General features: G+C 37.5%; 1 protein-coding gene across 1 annotated transcript in view; it reads left to right on the forward strand.

The window, feature by feature from the left end:
• The window catches only part of CD36 (CD36 molecule (CD36 blood group)), a 28,061-nt gene extending 6,442 nt beyond the window's left edge, over positions 1-21,619 (forward strand). The window contains exons 3-14 of the mRNA XM_065743666.1: positions 6,185-6,345; positions 8,340-8,484; positions 10,637-10,816; positions 10,935-11,026; positions 11,440-11,486; positions 14,444-14,513; positions 16,054-16,241; positions 17,064-17,182; positions 18,205-18,278; positions 19,005-19,059; positions 19,885-20,049; positions 20,743-21,619. Of these exons, the coding sequence (XP_065599738.1) occupies positions 6,185-6,345; positions 8,340-8,484; positions 10,637-10,816; positions 10,935-11,026; positions 11,440-11,486; positions 14,444-14,513; positions 16,054-16,241; positions 17,064-17,182; positions 18,205-18,278; positions 19,005-19,059; positions 19,885-20,049 (1,296 nt within the window). The 3' untranslated portion in view covers positions 20,743-21,619. The remainder of the gene's footprint in view (positions 1-6,184; positions 6,346-8,339; positions 8,485-10,636; positions 10,817-10,934; positions 11,027-11,439; positions 11,487-14,443; positions 14,514-16,053; positions 16,242-17,063; positions 17,183-18,204; positions 18,279-19,004; positions 19,060-19,884; positions 20,050-20,742) is intronic.
• Positions 21,620-25,334: the final 3,715 nt, after the last annotated feature.

A 25,334-nucleotide genomic window follows, 5' to 3' on the forward strand; every position in this document is an offset into this window, starting at 1 on the left:
TTTACATCTGATAATATTGAAAGGAGGTATATTGACCCAGCTCAGATATATTTTTTGCCTTTCTACCCCTAGACCCAATATTATTAACTTAGACAAAATATTTTTTTTTTCAGCCTTTGTAAAGTTCCAACCATTTTCAAGCCACTGTTAGATGATCAATTTTTCCACTGTTTCTCTAAGACCTTTTACTGCCTACTTGACTGCAAACTCAAGAGATTAAGAGAAGCTATTGTAATATTATTTAATATATTAAATTCCTTCTGAGTAGATAATACAGAATATTTTGTCATAATGCATCAGGGCTCTATCATTTCAGGTTAGCCTCTGCTATTTTTGAAGGAAAGTTATCAGATTTTAGCTATTACTGTGCTTAGCCATCTGTCTTTCTACATCTATTTCTATATCTGTTATATATGATTAGCAAGATCACTGCCTCTCAGGTACCAGAGGCATAGAAAACATTTCTAATTGATTTTTTTTTCCTCTGAGAGATATATGCAACTTCTCTATCTAAACTAATAAAAATAAAGCAACAGCTGGCTCCAATAATATAAGTGATAATATCACGTATATTTCAACAGAGGTAAAATTGATTGGCTTTCATAATTGTTTATGACCAAGAACTGAAAAAGGACTTTAAGTTTTGATTCAACAAAGCCTGTATAGGAAGTCTAATACATTGGAGAACTATCATGACATAAAAAGTAATTAATGTCTATTCCTGCTTTCAGCTACAAAATGGCAGATTATTTATTTCCAAGGAATTTAGCTACTTCAGTTTCACAGAGCCATGTTGTTTTCTCCAGCTTGCATCTGGAGCCCAGCATATTTAACATACAGAGATAAACTAGTAGCAGTTTTCTTGCAGTCTAAGGTATATGCAACATCTTTCTGTCCCCACAGAGTGGTGGCAGTTTTTGGATTGATTGTGTGTAATTTTCTGAATTTTGTGTAAAACAATAAAATACAGCAGGCTTCTTTTGCTGACTGCCTCAACCTTCAGTTTATGTACTATTAGTTGAACCATCACCAGTGGAAAAAGTATCAGAAATAAAAGGGGTTAAAGTCCCACTGATTTCACTCCTGCACATTTAGGTCATGAGATGAATTTGTCTGTGTAGTAATTGCATAATGTATAGTTACTTTTAGTAATGATAGTTAAATATTGCACAAGGTATTAGAGATAAACACATCAGCTCCTAGTATCTATCTCTATCCACGGAAAGCAGAGTGGAACTCAATGATCTTTAAGGTCCCTTCCAACCTGAACTATTCTATGATTCTACGACTAGTGAGCTGAGACATGTTTCATATTAACAGCTGTGAATTTTTTGCTTCCCTTTCATTACTCTACCTTTCATAAAATCACAATGGACTAAAAGCATGGCAGAATTACTAGACAAAATTCTAGATTTTCTTCCACTTTGACCCACGATTTTCACTCTTAAAATACACACCTTCTTTGTCAAAATGTATTACAATAATGGCCAAATGCCAACAAAAAGAATAGTCTTACTCCCTTCCTCCTCCTCCCTCTTTTGTCCTTCTGCTTCCCATGTTTAAATCTTGGTTCTCATTTAATCCTCACCCCTTCCCACACAGCTGAGTTGAGCAGCTCACTGGCAGAAAAGTAACCTAAAAAAATAGAAAAAGGAATAGTTTTCCTTCAGTCCAGAAAGTTGAAATAGCTCCCCTGAAGGAGTGAGAATTGGCCCAAAGGAAGGGCAAGGCGGATGGGCCAGGTCCCAGAGTTAGTGGTAGCTTTTCCTTTTATCTGCAAAGCTGTCAGATCAGGTAGTCTGTCCCCTTAAAGTGTTTCCCATGGTGGTAGCAGGGCCATTTTGTGGATGGATTGCAAATCCATAAGGGAGCACGCTTCAGCCTGACTCCTTTTCATACAATACCCAAGGTCATTTTTCTCCGTTACCATTTCCCAAGCACGTAAAATAGACATGACTATTCCTACATGAAAAGTAAGGGAGAAACACCCCACCTTTCTATGTGGACAGCAAATTAGTTCTTGATTGATAAAAAAGTACATAGTACAGTAAAATACAGTAAGGAGCAGGCATTAAAATGATTGTTTCAGAACCTACAGTCTCAGCTGATAAAGAGAGTATTCCTGGTTGTGCTAAAAAGCTGGTATAAAGTCCTGCATGCTTTCAGATTTTCTTGGAATGGTGGAGGTAGAATGAGAGACAAAGATCCATTCTTTTGAAGAAACAAGATCACTTAAAGGGTGAAAGATGTAAGGTAACATACTCTTTACATTCTTTGAATTCAATCCAAGGTCATGAGATACGATCATTGCAGAATATATTTATTCTAAAGTGCCCCAAGTTTCTAAAGCTGGGGTCAGATAGGATGCTACTTCTGTGCCTCTCATGGATGGAAGGAGAGGTCCCACATCTCTGGGCAAGATTTGCAGTGGTTGGGGAGTCAGTGTGTCATTCTGTACAGCTGTAATACTTAGCAAAAGGTTATAAAAGGAAGAAGAGATGGGTGTAGGGAAGCCTTAAAGGTTTTATAAAGCCAGTAACATTGCTTCCAAATTTTGTCACAGGGTTGCAACTCCTCTATTACTTTTTTTTTAATGCCTGCTACGTGCTGTAGATTTACAGAGATTTTATTTTTTATTCTTGACCATCTAGCTGCAAGAGATCCTTAACCAGAAGCAGGAGATCGAGTTCTTGCCTGTGCTCCCACCCAAATATACTGCTGAGTACGATACACGGGCAGACCCTGAGGAGGCTGAGGTGCACACAAATAGACTAGACCAGACTAGATCTGACTAGAGTAGAACAATTTAGGTTGGACAAGATTTTAAAGATCATCAAGTCCAACCATCTACCTGACTCTGCAACCCCTCTGCAAAACCATGTCCACATGTTTTTTAGATATTTTCAGGGCTGGTGACTCCACATCCCTCAGGAGTCCATTCTAATGCCTGACCACACTTCCTGTGAATAAATTTTTCCTGATATCCATTCTAAACCTCCTCTTCTGTGATTTGAGGTCATTTCCTTGTGTTCTATCACTTGTTACCTGAGGAGGGAGAATTAACAGTGCAATTTCCTGTCAAGGAGAGGTAGAGAGCAACGAGGTCTTCTCAGCCTCCTTTTCTTTAAACTAAACAGCCTCATTTCCCTCAGCTGATCCTCAGATGTCTTGATTTTCTAGTCTCACCAACAGCTTCATTGCTCTTCTCTGCATATATTCAAACAACTCAATATCTTTCTTGTAGTTAGGGGTCAAAAACTGAACCAGGACTTGAGGTGTGATCTGACCAGAGCTATGTACAGAGCGATAAACTAGTTCTGCTGGGCACACTAATTCTGATGCAAGCCAGGACACCATTGGCCTTCTTGGCCACCTGGGCGCACTGCTGGATCATGTTCAGCTGTTTGTTGACCAGCACTCCCATGTTCTTTTCTGCTGGTCAGCTTTTCAGCAGCCCTTCCTCAGGCCTATATCACGTTATGAGCCACATGCTCTGCCCTGCACTTATACTTGTTGAAAGCCATATGACTGAATGCAACGCATCAATCCAGCCTACCAAATCCCTCTTGCAGAGACTTCCTACCTCCAGGCAGATCAGCACTCCCACCCAACTTGGTGTCATATTTGTGTAATCTTACTGAGGGTGTACTCAATCCCCTAATTAATGTAATTGATAAAAATATTAAACAGGACTGACCCCAATACTGAGTCCTAGGGAACAGCGCTTGTGAGCATCTACCAATGAGATTTAACAATGAATTTAACAATGAAATGAAAGGTTCACAATGAACCTTTGGGCCTGGCCATCCAGCCAATTCTTTAGTGAGTGAGCAGTACATCCATCCAAGCCTTGAACAGCCAGTTCCAGAAGGCTGTGGAAAACAATTTCAAATGTCTTGCTAAACTCCAAGTAAACAACATTTACAGCCTTTTCTTCATCCACTTAATGGGGCATCTTATCACAGAAGGAGATCAGGTTAGTCAAGCAAGATCTGCCTTTCATAAACCCATGCTGACTGGGTGTGATCACCCAGGTGTTCTGTATGTACTGTGTGGTAGCACACAAGATAATCTGCACCATGACCTTCCCTGGCACCAAGGTCAGGCTGACAGGCCTATAATTCCCTGAATCTTTCTTCCTGCCCTTCTTTTAGATGAATATCATATTCAACAACCTCAGGTCTTTATGTTGACTTGCTTCTGACAGATTCTTTGAATAATTATCTATGAAACCTGAAAAGCTAATTTCCAAACCATGTAAGATCTCTCTTCACTGTGGGAATGGCCTTCCCCACTCAGGATCTCAGCTGGAACAGTACTTAGCCTCCTAGGATTTGCAAAACAAGGTTGAAAAGAATTATAGCTATCAGGTCTGAGTGCAAGCCCTCAAGCTGATAACACATTTGCTGTGGAAATGTTTACTTCCCCTATCACAGAAATGCACATGAATTATATCAGAAATTTGGACAGCAAGCTCAATGCTTTATATTATAAGCAAGGCATCTGCAGCTCCACTACAAAAACAGCCTTTCCTCAGGCAAAACTGTGTCTGTATTGGGAGTCCTCCAAGTTGTCACATTCATTTGTGAAACAGTGGTTCATAATTGGTAGTATTCTTTTTTGAATGCTATTTGCTAAAACAAACTCTAGAATCAGAAAATAAAGATAGAAAGAAAATTTAGCAAATTGTAATTTAAAGCATTTTTTCTTGCTGCATAACTTTCTAGAAGATTCCAGAAAATCTTTTCCTTTCTGTAGCTTTGTGAACTGTGGAACTTAAATAAATAATATTGCACAGCTGAGCTAGAAGGCACGCTATAGGTTGGAAATAGGCTGCTTAGAGTTTTCTTCCTTTTGCAAAAATTTTTTTACAACCAATGTATTTACAACAATCCATTATTCCAGGAAAATTACATAGAAAGAAGTCTACAGCAGATGAGACAGAGTGGTCACACCCCTGTCAATATGGGAAACATATGAAGCCAAGAAAACTGGCAAAGTAACTTGAATTACCAATCAGTTATATCAAGCAGGTATTCCTTTTATTTATAGCACTGGGTGTATGGAGATCACTCACCAAACATGCACACTGAAGAGAGAAACGACTATATATTTAAAGGCATAGCACATACACATTCATTACATTTCAAGGACATGTACAGAAATTCCAAGAAATGATTGACATTTCTGGTGGTTGTGGGTTTAAAACTAATATTCGTTTTCACTGTAAATTTCCAACCTTTAAGGGGAGGTAGCCTGAACTGATTCCCACTGATGTTACGTTGAGGTGAGGCATCTGTTTTGCCATTTTATCTTCAAAAACAGGACATCTACTCTACTTTCTTATCCTCACACGGCAACAAGTCTTGCAGCCTCTGCATTTTGTTCTTGAGCTTGCATTTATGCAAATCCCCTGTCCTTCAGCTTATATCTGCTCAAGTTGTTCTCACAGTACTCTCGTGATTGACATACCTTTGAACTCTTATTTTTACTTTTCAGTACCAAGTACTCAATATGCATTTATCACAGAATGCCTGAGTGCCACACTCAAAAAGTTGTTGGTCACTCTATAGCAATTCCCAGTCTCTTGTCTGTTCCTTCTATTCCTATTTTGTCCTCATCTTCTGAACCTGGGAAATCTCCCTAATGAAACAGAGAGATTTCATAGACAGTCTCAGCAGTTTCGGTCACAAGAATTTTCTGACAAAAAATAGTCCTACATGAGCATTATTCACTTTCCCTGACTGTAAAATAAGTTAGTGCTGTGGTCAGAGATAGTGCTCATCTTCACTTGTGGGATACTGGCAAATGTATGAAAGGTAGTTTATGGACTTTAAAAACGTCTGGATAAGATTCAGATATTCAAAGATATTTTTCCTTACAAGTCATCAGTGGATTTGGAGAGTGAAAACTAAAGCAATGTGCAACCACAGCAGTAGAGAAGCTTTCTATAGGCTACAGTAGTAATGATATCTATGTTGTGCCCACTTATTTTAGAGGGACTTAGTTTTGTCATTCTGCCTTCACATGCTGGCTAAATGTGTGTGCACTATAAGCCTTTTCTTGATGATAAAACAGCTTTTTTCTGTTTCCTTGGGAACCTTCTATAGATATCTGGAAAGTAAACACTGCTTGTCAGTCATATTTCTGTTGTTAATTTTAACTTTTTCTTTTACCCTTTTAGGAAGCTGTCATTTCAAATGGTACAATTGCATATGATAATTGGCTTGTTCCAGGAAGCTCTGTTTACAGGCAGTTTTGGATCTTTAATGTGGAAAATCCATCAGAGGTTTTAAACTTTGGAGCACGTCCAAAACTTGAACAAAGAGGACCTTACACTTACAGGTAAACAGAGTCCCAACATAAATGATATATTGTATCAGAATTTTTGTTAGTCAAAGTTTTCGGGATTAAAAATGATTTTGGAAAGCCCAGAATCCTATTTTAGTCAGACTTGTAAAAAAATACCTAAATATCTGCAGCTACGCAGTGCACTCACAAGCACCCTCGGTACTCTGTTTCACAGTTGGAAAATGAATATAAAGTACAAATTAGGTATGAAGCTATTTGTGCTTGTGAAAAATGATTGCCAATTAGCAAGGCATTTACCATAAAAGCAAATAGGCATTAAACTTCACTTGTTTTTCAGTATTTGCCAACCTCTTGTCAGGTGCCTTGAAAATAAGAGATTTTCTTATCAGCCATGCATCACACATTTATTTTAATGAAATGTCTTGTTTCATTGATCTTTTATGATTTTTGTTAATGTATAGATTTTTCTTTCCCAAATTTCCCTCTGAAAAGTTGTATTTATTTATTTGTTTGTTTGTTTGTTTGTTTTTAACACACTAGCTAAGACTGGGATGCAACAGTCCTTCCTCTTTCAGGAAAGCTCTTAATCAAGTTTTACTTGAATTTAAATCTGATGTTGACATAGGACCATTTGATGCTTCCTGAATCACTAAGCTCAGTCAGTGCCCAATTGTTATGGGCACTCTTTTTATGATATTCTTTCCTACTATAATAGGTTATTTCATTCTTAATATCTTTCTTAATATCTTTGGGGGGCTGTATGCAATATTTCCAAAGATGGTATTGGACTGCAGCATCTAATGGTGAGGGGCTTTAATGCCTAAAATGTTAATTTCGCATTGCAATATCCTGGATCATACATTACCTGCAATACAATACCTGGCTCATATATTACACAGGAAATGTGTATACAGGAGTCAGGAAACTAAGCTAAGAAATACTGCAGAAGAAGAATTCTCACTAATTCTCACTATTCTCTGCAGAATAGAACAACTGACCTTGAAACAGCAGCTATTCCCAGGATTATCCTCGGAAGTGGAAAACTTCATTTTAAGTCTTTTGTTCAAAAACAAACCTCCCAACTACTACATACCTACTTTACACAGTAGGCCCTTAATTTAAGTGGCATGCATTCAGATCACTCTTGAGAAGCAAAGATCCAGCTGCTTTTTGGGAAAGCCCACTTGTACTGGTTACATCTATACCATAGGTAAATGTGCTCTGAAATTTCTGGTTCCCCCTCATGCAGGCTGGAAGATCTGATGGAGCATGAATTACTTCTTGAATTAAGCCAGTAGGAACTTTGTGGTCCCACAGTATAGACTAACTCACACAATGCTTGCTTGATCCCACCCCCACAGTGAGGTCAGCAAGAAGATGGAGACATGAAGAGTTCAGAAGAAGCCAGGAGTGCAACAGCTTGGAGATTTTATGCCTCAGTGATCCACTAATAGAAAAACAGGCACTTACAGACACAAGGGAGAAGGGCTTTTGTGTTTCTTAGTGATGTTGAAAGTTTGTTTGCAGATCTCCATGTGGTTATGAAATGTTAACAAAGTTATTTCCATTATAGATTTAACCTATAATCTCTTTAATTGGAACAAAAGCTTATCACATCAAATCTCAAGAGTGTTTATTAACTGAGTCATTATTATTCTGAGTCATTCCCTTCTAACAGCATGCAACAGTTAAAAATCTTAGAAAAAATGTGATGAAATGTAACTAACTCAGAACAGAATACATGATGATATGATCACTGAAGCTAAGATTAAAGAGAAGTATTTGTGCAGATTTTAGCGTCAAGCAAAAATGCATTGGGCATTAAGGAAATGTTTACAAGAGAAATACATAGTACATGTTTACAAATATTCAAATGAAATTTTGGAATAATTTTAGTGGTTATAAAATGGTGAACATTCATTTTCAAAAGTGTTCATCAGCATTTCAAAGAATTTCAGTCAGGTCTGGTTATACATTGATGAAAAAATCAGATTTTAAAATACTCTGTTTTTATTTTGTATTTCAAGGGTGCGATATTTACCTAAAGAAAATGTCACAGAAAACTCTAATGGCACAATATCTTATATGTTGCCTAATGCTGCTCGTTTTGAACCTGATATGTCTGTTGGGACAGAAAATGACACCTTCACATGCCTCAACCTCGCTGTTGTTGTAAGTCAAGAAACCAATCAATAATATCCAAATTTAGTTGTAGAGATACTGGAAGGAAAAGAGGAGAATGTAGTGTTAATAATGCATAATAATAATGTGAGGGCATATTGCTTTTACATTAAGATTTCCTTATACACTCAGGGTAATCTCAACTATAAAAGAAAATTGAATTATTATTGCCAATGAAAGCAAAATCACCAGCTTGGATAGAATGTTAACAAAAATCATTCTTCTATGCAAGTTTTGTGTGGGAAAGAGTTATCAGCCCTGATTGTGTTGCTGGATCGTCTCCTAATGACACTGTGGTTTCTGCATGTGAGTTTTCAGGACCACTGTGAGAGAGAGAGAGTGGGTGCTGGTGTTAGAATGAAGAGGTGATTGGCGTAAACAGGAAATAATGGCCAATTGTCTGTGTTCTAATCTAGACTAGCATCTCCCTTTCAGAGAGCTGCTTTTGTTTTTGTGAATCAAAGTCCTTCATGTCATGGCATTCACTAACACTGCTCATTTCTCACATTTTAAACCATGTAGCTGTATGAATCTAAACATAGCTCCTGCCTGGGAGTCATCAGCGTATGTAAGGGCAGGTTACTCAAGCTTTATTTTTGTGCTCAGAACCAAACTGGGATAAGTCTAAATTCCCAGAGAGGTTCTGCCTAGCTCATTAGGCTACACCAATGACTGCCTAGTAGAGATCACTTTCTATATCATAACCTTGTGGTCAGAATACTGACTGGGAAATCAAAGGAGATGTTTCTCATGCTTAACCATGAGAGGAATTGAATCCACATCTCCTTTATCTCGTAATCTTTCCATATCCACTCTTGCAGCTTGCTCTGAGTTTGAATTCAGATAAGAATGAAGGATCAATGGGTTAAGGGAGATTTAAAAAATAAAAATGTATGAGAGAGCAATTCTGTCTCTATGAGTTCAACTTTCTGACTGTCTGTGACTCTTCCATTGTCTTCTGTGTAGCACTGCACACAAAAAGAGTCCAGTAAAGCCTAGGCCGAGCTTGCTCTAAGAGAGATATTTTCCTTTACGCAGATTCAGCCTGGAGAAGAGAAGGCTCCAGGACCTTACAGCAGCCTCCCAGTACTTGAAGGGGGCCTACAGGAAAGCTAGGGAGCAACTTTTTATATGAACATGTAAATGACAGGACAGGCAGAAATGGTGGTAAATTGGGAGAAGGTAGAACTAGATATTAGGAAGAAATCCTTTACTGTGAGAGTGGTGAGATGCTGAAGCAGGTTGCCCAATTAGGTTGTTTATTCCCCTTCCCTGGAAGCATTCAAGCCCAGGCTGCATGGGGCTTTGAGCAACTTGGACGAGAGGGACGTGTACCAGCTTACAGCATGGGGGTTGGAACTAGATGATCTTAAAGGTCCCTTCCATCCCAAATCTTTCTGTGATTCTACAATTCTATGATTTACTTACCAAAACTGTCATTTCCTGCTTCATTGTGCAAGCCAACTTAGATTGTTTGTTTGTTTTCCACAAGCTAACCAATGGCTTTAGGAACTCGACTTTGTATTGATGCTTCTGGAAAAGATTAAATTACTGCTGGTAAAATACCACATAATTCTTCATTGGAATAGAAAATCTTCATCTGTTATGTGGAATCAAAACTTTCAAGAAAGGACATGTTAGTTTCAGAAATGTATTCTTCCAGAGCAAAAATGTATACTTTCTGAGTAAAAAATAATGGTACTTCAGCAGTTGATTGTTTTTATGCAGGATATAGTCATACTATTGCTAGCAAAATTTCATCACCATATTAAGTCTAAATCACAACCAGCAGGTAACAAGGCATGTGTGTTAGTACTTATGTACTTACAATGTTTGTAAGACTGGCATACAAGACATAAAGACATGACAGTTAACAAATGCAGATGTGGTACAGTCCATGTAATATGCACTGGGACCAGAAGTACAAAGAGTTTAAGGATGACCTAGTGAACTCATGTAAACAGTGAGGACAAATCATCTGATTTTATGTAAGTTATATCCAGCAGTTTATTGTTAATGAATAATTGTAAGTAAAAATTTAACTTACTGTGAGTTGTAACCACATTACTAACCAGCTTTGCCAGAAATTTCTTGGAGTTGGTCTGTATTTTTCATCCAATCATTAATTTTATTGCTGTTGTAGGCTGCACCTGCCTTGTATACAAACAATTTCATCCTACTACTTTTAAATACCTGGATTAAATCTTCTAAATCAAATATGCTGCAGAACAGAACAGTGAAAGAAATACTATGGGGATATAAAGACCCCTTCTTAAGCAAGGTTCCCTTCCCCTTGGATCCAGTTCTGGGAGTCTTCTACCCGGTGAGTGAAACCATAGAGGAGATAATTCAGTTACTGTTCTGTGAATAAATCAAGGCTACTGTTGTAAGGAGGAAAAATCTGACAGTACTTCTGTTATTCCTTCTTGTGTCTGTTACAGTATAATGGGACATCTGATGGACTTTATAGAGTGTATACTGGGAAAGAAGACATAAGCAAAACAGCAATAATTGAAAGTTATAAAAACAAAAGGTATCATAATGTTGCATATATGAAAAAAAAAGTATGTATTTTCAAGGTATGGATTTTAAGACATGCCCCACTAAGAGCTATAGTCATATGGAAAGTCATCAATAACCCAAGAAAAGCTTGATTAATCTCCAGGCTTAGTAAAATTGCCTGTTTCAGCTATTTGTTATTCTGTTATGAGCTTGGATTGAAGACACTTACTGATTCTTTATTAAAAGTAGTTACTCCTGCCTTGTGTACTTAAATAGGTATATCCCATTTATCCTATTCTACTGTATCATATAGTTTATCTGAATGCAATTTATTTCTGTCCAGTTCTAATGAATTAGGCTTATAAAGGAGCACTGAAGCTTAGCAATAATGACATAATTTACATGATATAATACATGAAGCATGACTTTTTTTTTATGTTAAAGGAATCTTTCTTACTGGGAAGGTTACTGTGATTTGGTTAACGGCACTGGTGAGTCTATTAAAACTTTTTTAAACTTCTATCTATTTCTTAATATGGCAAGGGAACAATGAGATACAATATACAAGTCCTCTGGGTTCTGAGAGCCCTGTATTCTTCACATCAAATGTCTATATATAAATACAAATATATACATACTTCTGCTACTGTATATGTATACATGTGTCTCTATTATACATTGTACATTATTATACATTTATTATACACTATTTTATATATGCTTATACACACTTCAGCAAGAGTAGGTGAGGAAGAGAAACAAGAAAAAATCTAGCTGACTATTTCTACGAATTATCTGCCTGTTAGAATGTAAACAAGATTTTAATTTTGGTAATATATATATTCTTTTGCGCTGCTGAATAATGAAATTACATGTACCAGAATGGACAGAAAAGTTTTTCTTGAGGAAGAAAGGGAAATCGTTGTGGCAAGGGTAGTAGCAAGTAAAAATGGATAAAGAGACATAAATTAGCTTGGGTTTAATAGCATAAAGAAGAATATTTTTCAATTTGCTTTTGGAATACTTATGAAAATTGTTGTGTTGTTTAAGGATACATTTATAAAAGGGGATGCAGTTCTTCTGGATGATTGACAATGTTTCTGTGAGGACACCAAAATCTACTGAGCTGAGGCAGGCAGATATCGTGAAAAGAACTTGAAGAGAGATAACCTCCTTCCTCCCCCTGCCTCTGCCCCTCCCTTCCTCCCCCAGCATGCACACAGTGGTTTATGTATAAACCAGTGAACTTGGCAATTCATTTTGGAGTATTTCAAATAATTCCCAAAAATCTGAGTTTCCAAAAGGCTGTGAACTAGGAAGAATTTGTTCTTCTGGGGAGTAATTTTATTAGAGGCAATATTTTTTAGGTTCTGGAACTTACTTTTTTTTTGTTATGAAACCTGAAATCCATCTGTTTCCCCACTGTTGCTTTTCTTTTGTCTTCTTCCACAGCTGATGGAATAAACACACTCAGGTAACTTGACTGAGTGCTTCATTACTTTGAAAGTGATGAGAGTTTCACCGTTGGCAAAGGTCATTGCACAGTTTATATGAGCACACAGTATGACTGCTAAGGATGGGACATATGTTTAGAGAATCAGCAGGTTTAAAATGTTGTGCGAGTGAGAATTCCTGTGCATCTTGTAAGCTTTCACACCAAAGCATAGCATGTTTTCTGAGCAAAAGTAAATAACTAGATAAAAAGACTAAATAGCATGCTTGTAAGGCTTGAAATGAGTCAGTATTTGCAAACATTCCAACACTGCCAAGATTTACAATAGAGCGTGTCTCCAGAACAATCTTGGATTGTCTTTAAGTAAAAGTGCTTCCGTCAGCAGTGGGTGAGCAGCAGTGTGTAATTTGGCTTATTGGCTCTTGCCAACTAGATTCAAAGTTATCACAGATGTTTTCTATTTCTTGGTTTGAATTGCTGACTAAGAAACTGAGTTGTAGCAAGAAGTAACAAATGTACTGGTTAAAAGATTGTTACAACACCTTGCTTGGAAAATGGGTGAGACACCTCTTACTCAATATAAGATGCATGTAATGTAGAAGTAAGCTTCTAAACTGGCAAGCTGCTCTTTTCATGGCAAGAGAGAGAAAGACATTAGCAATGAGCTTTTTCTCTCACCCTCTGTGGTTGTCTCCCAGGAGCTCCAATTGAGCAGTTTTGAGTGAAAAATGTTTAGTACTTTTAATTAATTAGTCACTTTTGAAGACTAAAGTTGCATTTGTTATAAGCGCCAGGTGCCAGATGAACTTTGGGTGAACCATGCATCTCTAGAAAGCCTTAGACTACATATACATTGAAGCAATAGCAGCAGGTATTGGGAGTCAAATTAAGTAGGATTGGTATTTTTATCCTCTGTTTTTTGTGGACTTGATAATCATAGAATCACTGAATCATTAATGTTGGAAAAGTTCTCCAAGGTCACTTAGTCCAACTGTCCACCTGCCACCACTGTTGTCTACTGAAGATTGTTCCTTAGTACCACATCTGCATGATTCTTGAACCCTTCCCGAACAGTGACTTCACCACCTCCCTGGGCAGCCTGTTCCAGTGTCTCACCATTCTTTTGGAGAATAAGTTTTTCCCACCATCTAATTTGAGCCTCCCCTGGTGACACTTGACACCATTTCCTGTTGTCCTATCACTGTTACCTGGGAAAAGAGGCTGGCTCCCACCTCACCACAACCTCCTTTCAGGCAGTTGTAGAAGGCAATAAGATCTCCCTGAGTCTTCTGTTCCCCAGAAAAAATAAAATAAAAAATCCCTGTTCCCTCAGCTACTGCTCATAAGATTTGTGCTTCAGAACCTTCAAAGCTTTGTTGCCCTCCTATGGATACATAGAGCATCGGTGTCTTTCTTGTAGTGAGGAGCCCAAAACTGAACATAGAAGTTAAGATTTAGCCTCAGCAGGGCTGAGTACAGGGAGAAAGTCACCTTCCTGGTCTTGGAATTGCTTGAGCTGGAAGGGAACTTTAAAGTCCAAGTCCCCTGCAATGAACAGGGACACCTACTGCTAGATTGGGTTTCTCAAAGACTGGTCCACCCTGTCCTTGAATGTCATCAAAAATGGGGGTAATGGGGCATTCATTACCTTCCTGAACAACCTGTTTCAATGCCTCATCACCCTTGTTGTAAAAAATTCTTCCTTATATCCAATCTGAATCTCCCTTCTGCTAGTTAGAAACCTCTTCCCCTACTCTTATCACAACAGACAAATGATATATATTCACAACTTTGGAAAAAAATAAAAGTAAAAAAGCTGCTATTATTTGGCTCACCTTCAGAAAGTTCTGTGGAGTACTTGCCATTGTACAATAACTTACATAAATATTTTCCCTACAAATGATTCATTATGGATACTTTCTTCACATTTTTATGGGAAAGTAACAGTTGAGCATTGAGCTAGAAATTAATTAATATCTTCTTTATTTTTCTCAGATGGGGCATCATTTCCTCCATTTGTTAAGAAGAATCAGGTACTGCGCTTCTTCTCCTCTGACATTTGCAGGTATGCTGATATTCATGCTGTGCGTGCATGTGTGCCTCCTCGTGCTCTTTCTTTTTGGAGGGATCTCTGCTGGAGCTTAGACTGCTGAGGTAGTTCCACATAATCATTTCACCTAAGCATGAGTTACTGTGTGAGCTGTGCTCATGAGCTTAATTCTACCAGTTTTCTTTGTGTCAAGTAGCAAGCTATTTATGGTGTTTCATTTCAGAGTTACAGGTGTGTAATTCAGGAATGCCTTTGCTTATTATGGAGGGAAACACTGCTATGAACTGTTACAGATGCTGAAACCTGCAGGGTTCAAAGATTTGATCCCTCACCTGCCTATGTGGTCTGACATGGCAGTTTGCCCCTCTGCAGAGGATTGCTGGGCCCATTTTGGTGATTTCTGATAAATATCATCTGTGCAGAAGAGAATCTGCTGTCAGCCACTTCATACTCAAAATTGTTTTCCCACAGGCTATTTTTACATATTTTATGTATTTACAAACAAACTAACCTGCTTAATTCATCCCATACTGATGGCTTTTCAGCCTGTTTCTTCTGTTATGGTTTTCTGGTGTTCCTGAGTTCTCCAGTGGGATAGCTTAGATCAATATGAAGAGATATTAAGGGCATGAGAGTGTATTTGTTTTGGGAGGTTCAATCCTTATTTTGTTTCCTGGAAACATCTGCTTCCTTCTAAAAAGGGATAAAGTAGATCATTTGCTTTGCAAATTGTTTTCTTTGAAAGATCAGTGTTTTTACATGCAGTTAATTTTATTTTTTTCTGGAGTAATTGTATCTCAAAACTGGACAATGTTTCTCAAGTTATGGGAAAGGAAACTCATAATGGAGAAATCGTAAAATTCTTTGGATTAATTGGTCATAATTTGAAAGATACCTCTGGCCATATAATTCTCACAGTTCATAAACAAAGAAGGGCAATAACAACCTCCCAAAGGTCTGGGATGAAACAAGGTCATGGAAAAGATTTCTGACCATGTTGCAAGACCCTGAATCCTTCCTTCCTTTGACTGCAGTACAAACTGTTACTGTCTTGGTTAGATTACTGCATACAAATTATATCTCTTTATTAGTTCATAATGTATCAGCAAAACAGTCTGAAGTGGTATTCTGGCTCATATGCAATGGAGTAAAATTATACTCAATATGCTGCTTGCACCATAAAGCTTAGATCTTTATCATCAGGTCAGGAAAACACTGCAATCAAGAGCGCATGTATTAGTAACTGTCTATAATCTACTCCCAAAAATTCAAGCATTTAATTATAACAGAGACTATAGAATAGTGTAGCAAAAAAGAGCTCTTAGTTTATTCATTTTGTGTATATTGGTTATTGGTATTTTTATCTGCCTTTTTTGTGTCTTGCTGTGCTTACCTGTGAGTGGGTACAAGCCTTTGTGAAAGCATAGAGTAGTCTCCATTACTGAGGAACACCCTAACAAACTGCAGGATGTGGGCTCTGTGAAGTACTTATTTCTTTTAAAAAGTAAAATTCAGATTTTCAACCCAAGTGACGTTTCTCCTCTTCTATATTCAGATCGATCTACGGAGTTTACCAGACCACTAAGAACGTGAAAGGAATTCAATTGTATCGATTCACAGTTCCTCGCGAAGCGTTTGCATCACCAGTAGATGTTGGAGATAACTATTGCTTCTGTACAGATCAGGTCATATCCCAGAACTGCACACTGGCTGGAGTCTTAGACATTAGCTCCTGCAAAGCAGGTATGGCAGGGACATGGTACTGCCAAACAGGATATCTGACTGGGGAGAAAGCGTGTGTCCTGTGACTGAAGTGCTGATCTAGGATTTGGGATGCTTGTGATTATCCACAAACTCTTCCACAGGTTGCTTGCGAGATCTTTCCTTTTTTGTAGTTTCATTTCCCAAAATGGTGGCTATAATATTTCTCTATTTTGCATGGCACTATGAAGGAACACAAAACAAAACATGATACTACAGATTCCCTACTGAACTTCTCAGGAATACACATATAGAAAGGAAAGGAGTGGAACTATATATAAGAACTATATGAAAGCCAGAGAGAGTCATAGTTCTTGTATTTATGGTAATTCACATCTACAGTGTGTGTGTGTGTGTGTGTGTACACAACTATATGCATGTGAATAAAGTGAGAGACACCACTGGCTTAATTTTACATTAGTATATAAAATATGTACAGACTGCCCGTGGTGCAGATTGGACAGTGCAAGTCCCTTTCAGGGTTGTTTTCTACTAAAATGAGATCAAGAGCGTGGGATAACCTCAGTGTGGAGCAGGAGGCTCCCAGCTCCTCAACATAGACACAAAGAAACAGCATTTGTAACTACAACTTATTTCACCATGCAAATTCTCCTCATGAGAGGAGAATCACAGAGAACATCTATTTATTGTTGTGGAGCCTTGGGAGATACTAAAGATTTTGTTTTTCAGGATTCTTTCTGTCTGTATAATAAATCGTGCGCATAGAAAATAGCTTCAGAAGATGAGCATTGAAAAAGGGCTTAATGATTCAAATGATTTTTTTCTTTATTTGTTTTCAAATAGGAAGACCAGTGTATATCTCTCTTCCACATTTCCTTCATGCAAGTGAATCTATATTGCATGATGTTGAAGGTCTGAGCCCAAATGAAGAGGAACATGAGACATTTCTAGATGTAGAGCCTGTAAGTCCAAATATTTAATATTTGTAACTCAGGAAACTCGTGATGCTTAAACTGAATTGCAGTCAGTAGGTCTCTTACCAGAGAGACAAGCAGAGAATGCAATCTTTTTATACTCTTTTTTTAAAGATCTGCTCACAAAGGTGTTAAGCTTTTAGCAGGGGAAATTTAGAGCAAAACTTTGTCTTACTCTGACCTTCAAAGTATGGAAAATAAGCTTTGATTTTTCCTTACTGGGAATACAGTGTTAAATAAACCCCACAAATTTTTGAAGTGTGTTAGAATTTACATGACTTTCAACTACTTCATAAAAATTCTTTTCTATGAGATGCCTTCTGTTCCTTTTATACTACTGTTTTCATAGTTAACAACTTTTGTATAATTACTATTTCAGTTTAACTGTAGTAAATGAATATAGATCATATTATTTTGAAGAAATTTGCTGAAGTCTGAAGCACAGCTATTTGCCTCACTCTAGAACAGAACTAGTATAGTGCAACAAAGCTTCCAAAATAACAAATTTGACACCTCTGATTTTCTTTGCCTCCAATTTTAGCTCTACTTCTGTTCCACTGATTGATATTCTTGTGCGTGCTAATGTGTTATGAATTGTGAGATTAATTCTAATGTTTCAAAAATTTGTTTTGTTCTGAATTTGGATGAAAAGGTGAAAATCAGGACTTTTCCCTAAAATAGTTTTTAGTCGTGATTTTGCATTAAGCCACATAACTTCAATGAGATCTACAGTCAAGATTTGCTTCCCTTCATTTGAAAGAAAGATATCAATTCAAGATTTCTAAATCTAAGTTTTCTGGAGAACAGAGGTAAAAAAGAGATGAAGAAAAGATCTGACCTCGGTTAAGACATGCTTGTTCTGATAAAAAATGTTTTCTGTCCTATATCATTTAAATTTATATCTCTTATTGAAGCAGACCTTTTAGCCAATTTCTGCATTCAATTTCCTCATTTATGTACTCAATTAAAAATTAAATTAGTGGATTCTTTTTTTGTTGTTCCATTTTTAGACCACTGGTTTTACACTACAATTTGCCAAAAGACTACAAGTAAACCTTCTTGTGACACCTTCAACAAAAATTGAGTAAGTATTTTTTATTTTTTTGTTGTTTTTATATATTTGATGTTAAAGTACGCTGGTAGAAATGGGAAAAGAAGGAATGAGAATACCAAAATTCTCCCTGTGTCTTGCAAAAATTTCAGTTATGACTTCCCAGAGAATATAAATTTCAGTGAAAGAGCAGCCTTCTTGTGCAAGGCACTGCCCAAATATTTTGTCACATATCTGATTTCCCCATAGAAGCTTACAGCACCACGTGTTTTTAAAAATAACATCCTTACAAAACTCAAGTAGAGAATGAAATAGAAAGGAAAATATATTTTCTGTAATAAATTCGATGACAGATATAATTTATGTTTTCCCTGTCACTGGTTGGATTTTATCAGAAGGGTAAAGGGTCTTTTCTCTGCTTCTCTTCTCTTCATTGTCCCAAATGTCCCAAAGTGCAGATTCTGGACACCTCTTTAGTGAATACCACACAGATTTTCAGACCCTTACTCCAACGCTTAGATGTGTCCAGCATTACTTTCTTCTGACTGCCTGCACATGAAAAACTAGACAGGAAATCACCTGATATGTAAAATGACTATTACTAATTCTAGGCTTATTTTGTCAATTAAAACCTGTGCTATAGAAGTATGTCTTGGAGACAGAACTGTTAGTGGAGGTGAAGAAACAATTAAGTAGAGACTGGATGTATGCAACAAGTTAACAGTAACATTCTGTGCCTGTTTTATTTTCTCATTCCAGAGCTTTATCAAAAGTTCAGAAACCTTATGTTTTCCCTATTCTTTGGTTAAATGAGGTTAGTATATCTTCTGCATATGTTCACTATCAAAAAAGTACACAAAAATCAGGATGACTTTTTCTGTCTTGTTACCCTGTCACTGATCAATTAAATTAATGCTTGTAATGTGTGTCCTTGCCGCCAGGAAGCCCGACTATATTCCAAGTTGCATCAAAAGAGGGGTGGCCAGCAGGTTGAGAGAGGGGATTATCCCCCCTTTGCTCTGCCCTCATGAGGTCCCACCTAGAGTACTGCATCCAAATTTGGGGCCCCTGGCTCAGGAATAATGAGAGAGGGTCCAGAGGAAGGCCATTAAGATGATCAAAAGGCTGAAGAACCTCTCCTACAAAGACAGGCTGAGGAAGCTGGTCATGTTCAGTCTGGAGAAGACAAGGCCCCAGGGAGATCTCATTGCAGCCTTCCAGTATTTGAAGGAAGATTATAAAAAGAGGGAAACCAACTCTTTACACAGATAGATAGCGATAGGACAAGGGGAAATAATTCTAAACTAAAGGAAGGGAGATTTAGATTAGACATCCATGGGAGGTTTTTCATTAAGAGATGGTGAGGTGCTTGAACAGGCTGCCTATAGAGGTTGTGGATGTTCCATTACTGAAGTTATTTAAGGCCAGGTTGGATGAGGCCCTGGGTAACTTGATCTAGTGCTTGATCTAGTATTTGGCAACCTTGGCCTGTGGCAAGAAGGTTGCAATTAGATAATATTTGAGGTTCCTTCCCACCCAAGCTATTCTATGATTCTATGTGCAAATGCTAAGAATATATTCAGCAAGTGAGATCTTTGCATACTTTCCTTTCACTGACATTGTTATTGCAATATTACAGACTGCTGTTATTGGAGATGAAAAAGCAGAAATGTTCAGAAATAAAGTCACTGGACCGGTCCAGTTATTGGGTGTGGTGCAGATGACATTAATCATCTCAGGTTCTGTACTGTTCCTCGCTTTCATGGGTTCCTATTTCATATGCAGATCGAAGAAATTAAAATAAGTAAGTAAGCACTAATGGCTCAGTTCTGAGCAGCAACTTCTTCTCAGGGTTTGAGATGTTCAGAATCATTACATATTTGTCCAATGTTATTTTTCTAGTGCTAGTAAAGTTTAGCAGTTTTTATTTCAGTTTTGTGGAAAATCTAGATAATTTACCTAATGTTTTCAAATTCTTTTCTGAGCCTTAATCTTTCAGGATGCTCTCAGCATACCCAGGATTGGATATTAGGAACTAAATCCAGAAAGCCAATATATGTATTTTTTTCCCCAAAAAGACAGCAAGATTGTTGTGACTTGATGGAAACACATTTTAACAAAGACTGTTAAACACTTCAGAAGTGCTTTCTAGAACTTTCCTTGGACAAAGACCACTCAGCTGCAGATTCCTGCACTCTTCCAAAACACATTGCTGTCTGGGGTTCAGGGAATTCACTTTAAATTTCTTATCAAGAGCATTGGATAAGTCTTCTCACTTTTTCTCACAGTCTCACCTCACTATCATGTGAGCCTTAACACCTCCCAAACATAGCTAGCCCACTAAGGTGAAATATTTTTCTGTCCTGGATAGGATAACCAGATGGTGGAAACAAGCAGAAATATGAATTAAAGTGAAAAAGTTTATGCTGTAGTAAGGAGCTGTTTTTAAGAAGACTTACCTTATCACATGCTGAATTCTGATTTTATTTCACTACAGGTAACAAGACTTCAAATGTAGGCAAAGGATGAAGTTTCAGTCAAGCATGTTAAAATTCAGTGACAAAAGGTATGATTTCACATGCTATGGAATTCAGTGTGCTTTTCCATTTTAAGACCAACTGAATAACCCAAATAAGCTGATGTTTCCAAAGGCCCACTCTTCTGACATCAGTAAAGAGACCACTGTGGAAATTATGCTTTCAAAAAGCTGATTATATGAACCTTGTTACAAGTTTTAAGTGACATTCAAGCAGACTGACATTGAAATGCAGTTGGAATTCAGTTCATCCTCTGCTGTTTATGCAACTTACTACTTTTTTTCTACTGGGAACTTCATGGCAAAGGAAAGACCCTTGCCAATGTTCTAGCTTTGAGCACAGGCTAGGGAATGACAACACCTTTGAGCTCAAGCCTCAATACTCTCACTTACATGTTTCTTTCTGTTCCTTCATGGAATGGAAACTGCAGCAATAGAACTGCTCTCTGTCCTCTATTCAGGGATGTGAATTGTGTTGAATGTGAAGTTTATTATGTAAAGTTACTAACTGTAAAACATGAAATTAATAAAAGACTTACTAAAATACTTCGTTTATCCATTTTGTTCAGAGATGGCACGTGTACATACCACAGTCATTCATTTTTGGGATGGTGCTCATCACTATTTGGCCCCATAGATTTTTGGTAATCTAAGCTACTCCTTAACTCCCAGCCTCCACTACTCTTTGTATTCTCTACTGTGTGCTTCTCTTTCTGGCTTTTCCTTTCATACCAGCCTCTTCGCTGCCTTGGCTTCACTTCACCAAAGTCAGATCTTAGGGAATATTCTGATACATCACCTTTAAGATGTAGAAAAATTTTCCAGAATACTGGAGACAGAAGAATATAATGAGACATATAGAGATAAAAAGAGATAATGATTTTGAGGATCCAGAGGGTCCATCAAGAGTGTTCCACTTCCTTGATTTAGAGCATAAATGAGAACAGGTAGCCCTAGTTTTTTTTTTTTCTGATAAGCCATCTGCCACAAGGAAATATGTGCAATTATTTGGTTAATGAAGTGTGTCAGCCTGTAGATAGGTAGCAAACATTGCCATCTGTGCAAATGGTTTACTTATTCATTTAATCTGAATGCCATATCTTTGAAATAAGTGTCAATGTGACAGATACTGAATATCATGGGGTGCTCCATGGAGTCACTAAATTCAGAATAAGAGCCTGAGTTCAGCATTTTATAAGATTTCTTCAATTTTCTGTCCTCATATGGCTGCAAAGAAAAAGGAAAATCAAACACAGGACAGCTTCTAATAGTCTGGTGTTTGGAAAGTGCTATAATGAATTTTAATCCAGAAAAATTTAACTTGCTAACAGAGGACATTATCTTTTGATAGGTATATTTAACAAGGTTTTTTTGCCCTCTTGGAAGTAGGGGAAAAACCCAACAATATTATCTTGTTTAAATCCATCATGTTTAATGTTCATTTTGTACAAAGTTGTATAGTTATCATTGTGCATTAGAGCTGATGAATCATAAAAATCCCAAAGGACTATTAATGAGGGCAAAGTCTACATAATAGATCACGAGTGTCTCTTTTTCCAGCCATGAGCTGGAAGTGCGAAGTATCAGGGCAGGTGATGTGAAAGAAGCATGACTCCGAAAAGAAGTTCTGCTCTCAGTTAGAAAATGAATGCATTTGCTTCCTCATTGTGTTTCCTAGGCAATGACTCAACTGTAGATATCCCTAGAGTACTATAGACATTTCAGAAAACTTTGAGTACCATTAAACTGTTTAACTCACCTTCTCCTTCACTGTGGTTCAAGATCTGACATATGTATGTATATATAATGCACTATATTTTATATATACATACATTTTTTTGTGTGCCAGAACCTAATGGTGTGATATTTTCACCAGAGGAACAACAGCCATGCTCCTATTGAATCTGATGCACTAGTATTTCAGCTTAGTTTTCTTTAGCTTGAATTCCATTGGTAGCCATTTAACATTACTCTATTAGTGTGTCTTAGTTGGATGTGCTGCTCCAGCAGCAGTGATCTAGCAGATCAAGTGCCATGATTTTGAATGTCTCAGGGCCCAATTTCGCATGCACACAAATGGGTTTGTTTGTATGTATAATCTCATTGATCTAAATGCAGGTTTGGAATTATAAAATGTGTTCTGCTCCTAGACTGTGCTTGAATTAAAATTAATTGTTATTTTGTTTAGAGTGTTGGCTCCAATTATTCTTAATTGATGTAATTGAGCCTAAGGTTAATTATTTGCATTTGTTCAAACTCATGTGGGATAAACATTTATTAGAGATGTTTGTGAGCTCAATACAAATAAAATAAAACTCAGACTTTTCTTGCTGAGATCTTCATGTCTAAATAAATTTTGTGTTGGATAATGGACTCATTTTACTTCTTTTCCTTGGTGTTTTGAGTGTGTTTTATTTTCCTAAAACTGATTTTATAAACTAAACAATGAACAATCATAAGCCTAGCCTTATTATGTCACTGTAGTTTGGCATATCACTGCTACTTGGATAAGCATATCATCTTCCTTGTTGCCCAATGAAGTGTGATGACACAGAATTTTCACAGTGGGTTACAAAAAACAGTAGACTTTGGTGGCAGAGTTTAGCATTAGCATGTCAAATCAAATGTTGTGCCAGTGTGTTGCATATCAAATACAGTGTTCAGTTTTGGGCCCCCTCTCTACAAGACATGGGCACTGGAGTTTGTCCAGAGAAAGGCAAAGAAGAGAAGGGTCTGGAGCATGAGTCTTATGGGAAGAAGCTGAGGGAATTGGTATTGCTTGTTCTGGAGGAGAGAAGAAGTTGGGTCCAGGGGAGACATTGTTGCTCTCTACTACTACCTGAAGAGAGGTTGGATCAAGGTTGGGGTTGACCTCTTTTCCCAGGTAACTAGCAATGGGACAAGAAATAATGTTCATAGGTTCATAGGTTCATAGGTTCATTATGTTGGAAAGGACCTACAAGATCATCTAGTCCAACCATCCTCCTATCACTATCCCTACCCACTGAACTACTAAATCAAATCCATATGGGGATGGCTTCAAGCTACACCAGAGGAAGTTCATGTTGTAAAATTTCTCCTTTGAAAGAGTGGTCAAGAATTGGAACAGGCTGACCAGGGAAGTGCTGAAGCTACCATCCCTGGAGTTGTTCAAGAAATGTGTAGATGTATATAGGGACATAGTTTAGTGGGCCTGGTGGTGATAGGTTGATTGTTAGACTTGATGATCTTTGAGGTCTGTAATGATTCTATAACTTTACGTCCAAACAGAAGTAATCCTGAGGCCACATGAGGAAGCAAGGTCAGAGGAAAGCCTGCTTTCCCTGCCCTAGAGATGGAGGTGTTGGCTCATCCAGCAGCACATCACAACATCCTTTGCTGGTTCTGCTGGCCCAGCGGGTTGGACAGGGAAGAAGTCTAGCTGTGCTCTCACCCCATACACCCCACCCACTCCAGGTCATTATGGGTGAAAGTTATTGATGAAAATCAGATTTGGCCACAAATGTACCCAGCCTACATAATTACACCCCAGAGCAGGTGTGCCAGCTCTTAATCTCAAGCTGCAATTACACTTTAAAAACCTTTCTTATAACCTGTTCTTCCTGTCGGTGTCTATAGGTAATGTAAGTATGCCACTATAGGGAAAAAAAAAGAAAAAAAAAAAAGTAATGTCTGTGCTTTTATCTGGGAGGCTATTTAAGGACTTGTTTTATTCATGGCCGTGCATGGTGTCAGTAGCAAACAATATAATAACAAATGAAATATGTTTACACTTTACATTTTTTTTAGCAACCAACACCCCCCAAAAAAAACCAAAAAACAAACAAACAAACAAAACGAACAAAAAAAACGCAAGAAACAAAAACAAAGCATCAAAAGAAGCTGAAGATGCAAATTACTCACCTTTACCAAAAGCAAATTGCATCTATAACTAGATGCCATGTATTTTCTAATTTCTGTCCCTCTTTGCATATCGGATGTCCCTGGCTTTCTGTTGTCGCACCATCTCTGAGCTGTATCCAAAGCAGCAGATGAAATCAAGCCCATCTGGTTAGCGTCGGGCTGGGACCTTACTCAGTCCGCATGAGAAGCCAAATGCTTTGCAACAGGCGCCACCCAAAGGGCATATTTATAATATATATTTTTTTTTCACAAGTTCTTGTCAGGACAGCCAGAAATATTCCTGGCTAAAATTTGTAATGTTTGTCTTTGTTTTTCTTGCTTTCTTGTTTCTTTCTTTTCCTTCTTTCTTTCTTCTATATTTTTTTTTCTTTCTTTCTTCTTTCTTTCTTTCTTTCTTTCTTTCTTTCTTTCTTTCTTTCTTTCTTTCTTTCTTTCTTTCTTTCTCTTTCTTTCTTTCTTTCTTTCTTTCTTTCTTTCTTTCTTTCTTCTTCTTCTTTCTTTCTTTCTTCTTCTTTCTTTCTTTCTTTCTTTCTTTCTTTCTTTCTTTCTTTCTTTCTTTCTTCTTTCTTTCTTTCTTTCTTTCTTTCTTTCTTTCTTTCTTTCTTTCTTTCTTTCTTTCTTTCTCTTTCTTTCTTTCTTTCTTTCTCTTT

The sequence above is a fragment of the Cyrtonyx montezumae genome, unplaced genomic scaffold (genome assembly GCF_038088225.1).
Source record: "Cyrtonyx montezumae isolate F1298 unplaced genomic scaffold, pur_monq_1.0 scaffold_3, whole genome shotgun sequence".
NCBI classification, from domain to species: Eukaryota; Metazoa; Chordata; class Aves; order Galliformes; family Odontophoridae; genus Cyrtonyx; species Cyrtonyx montezumae.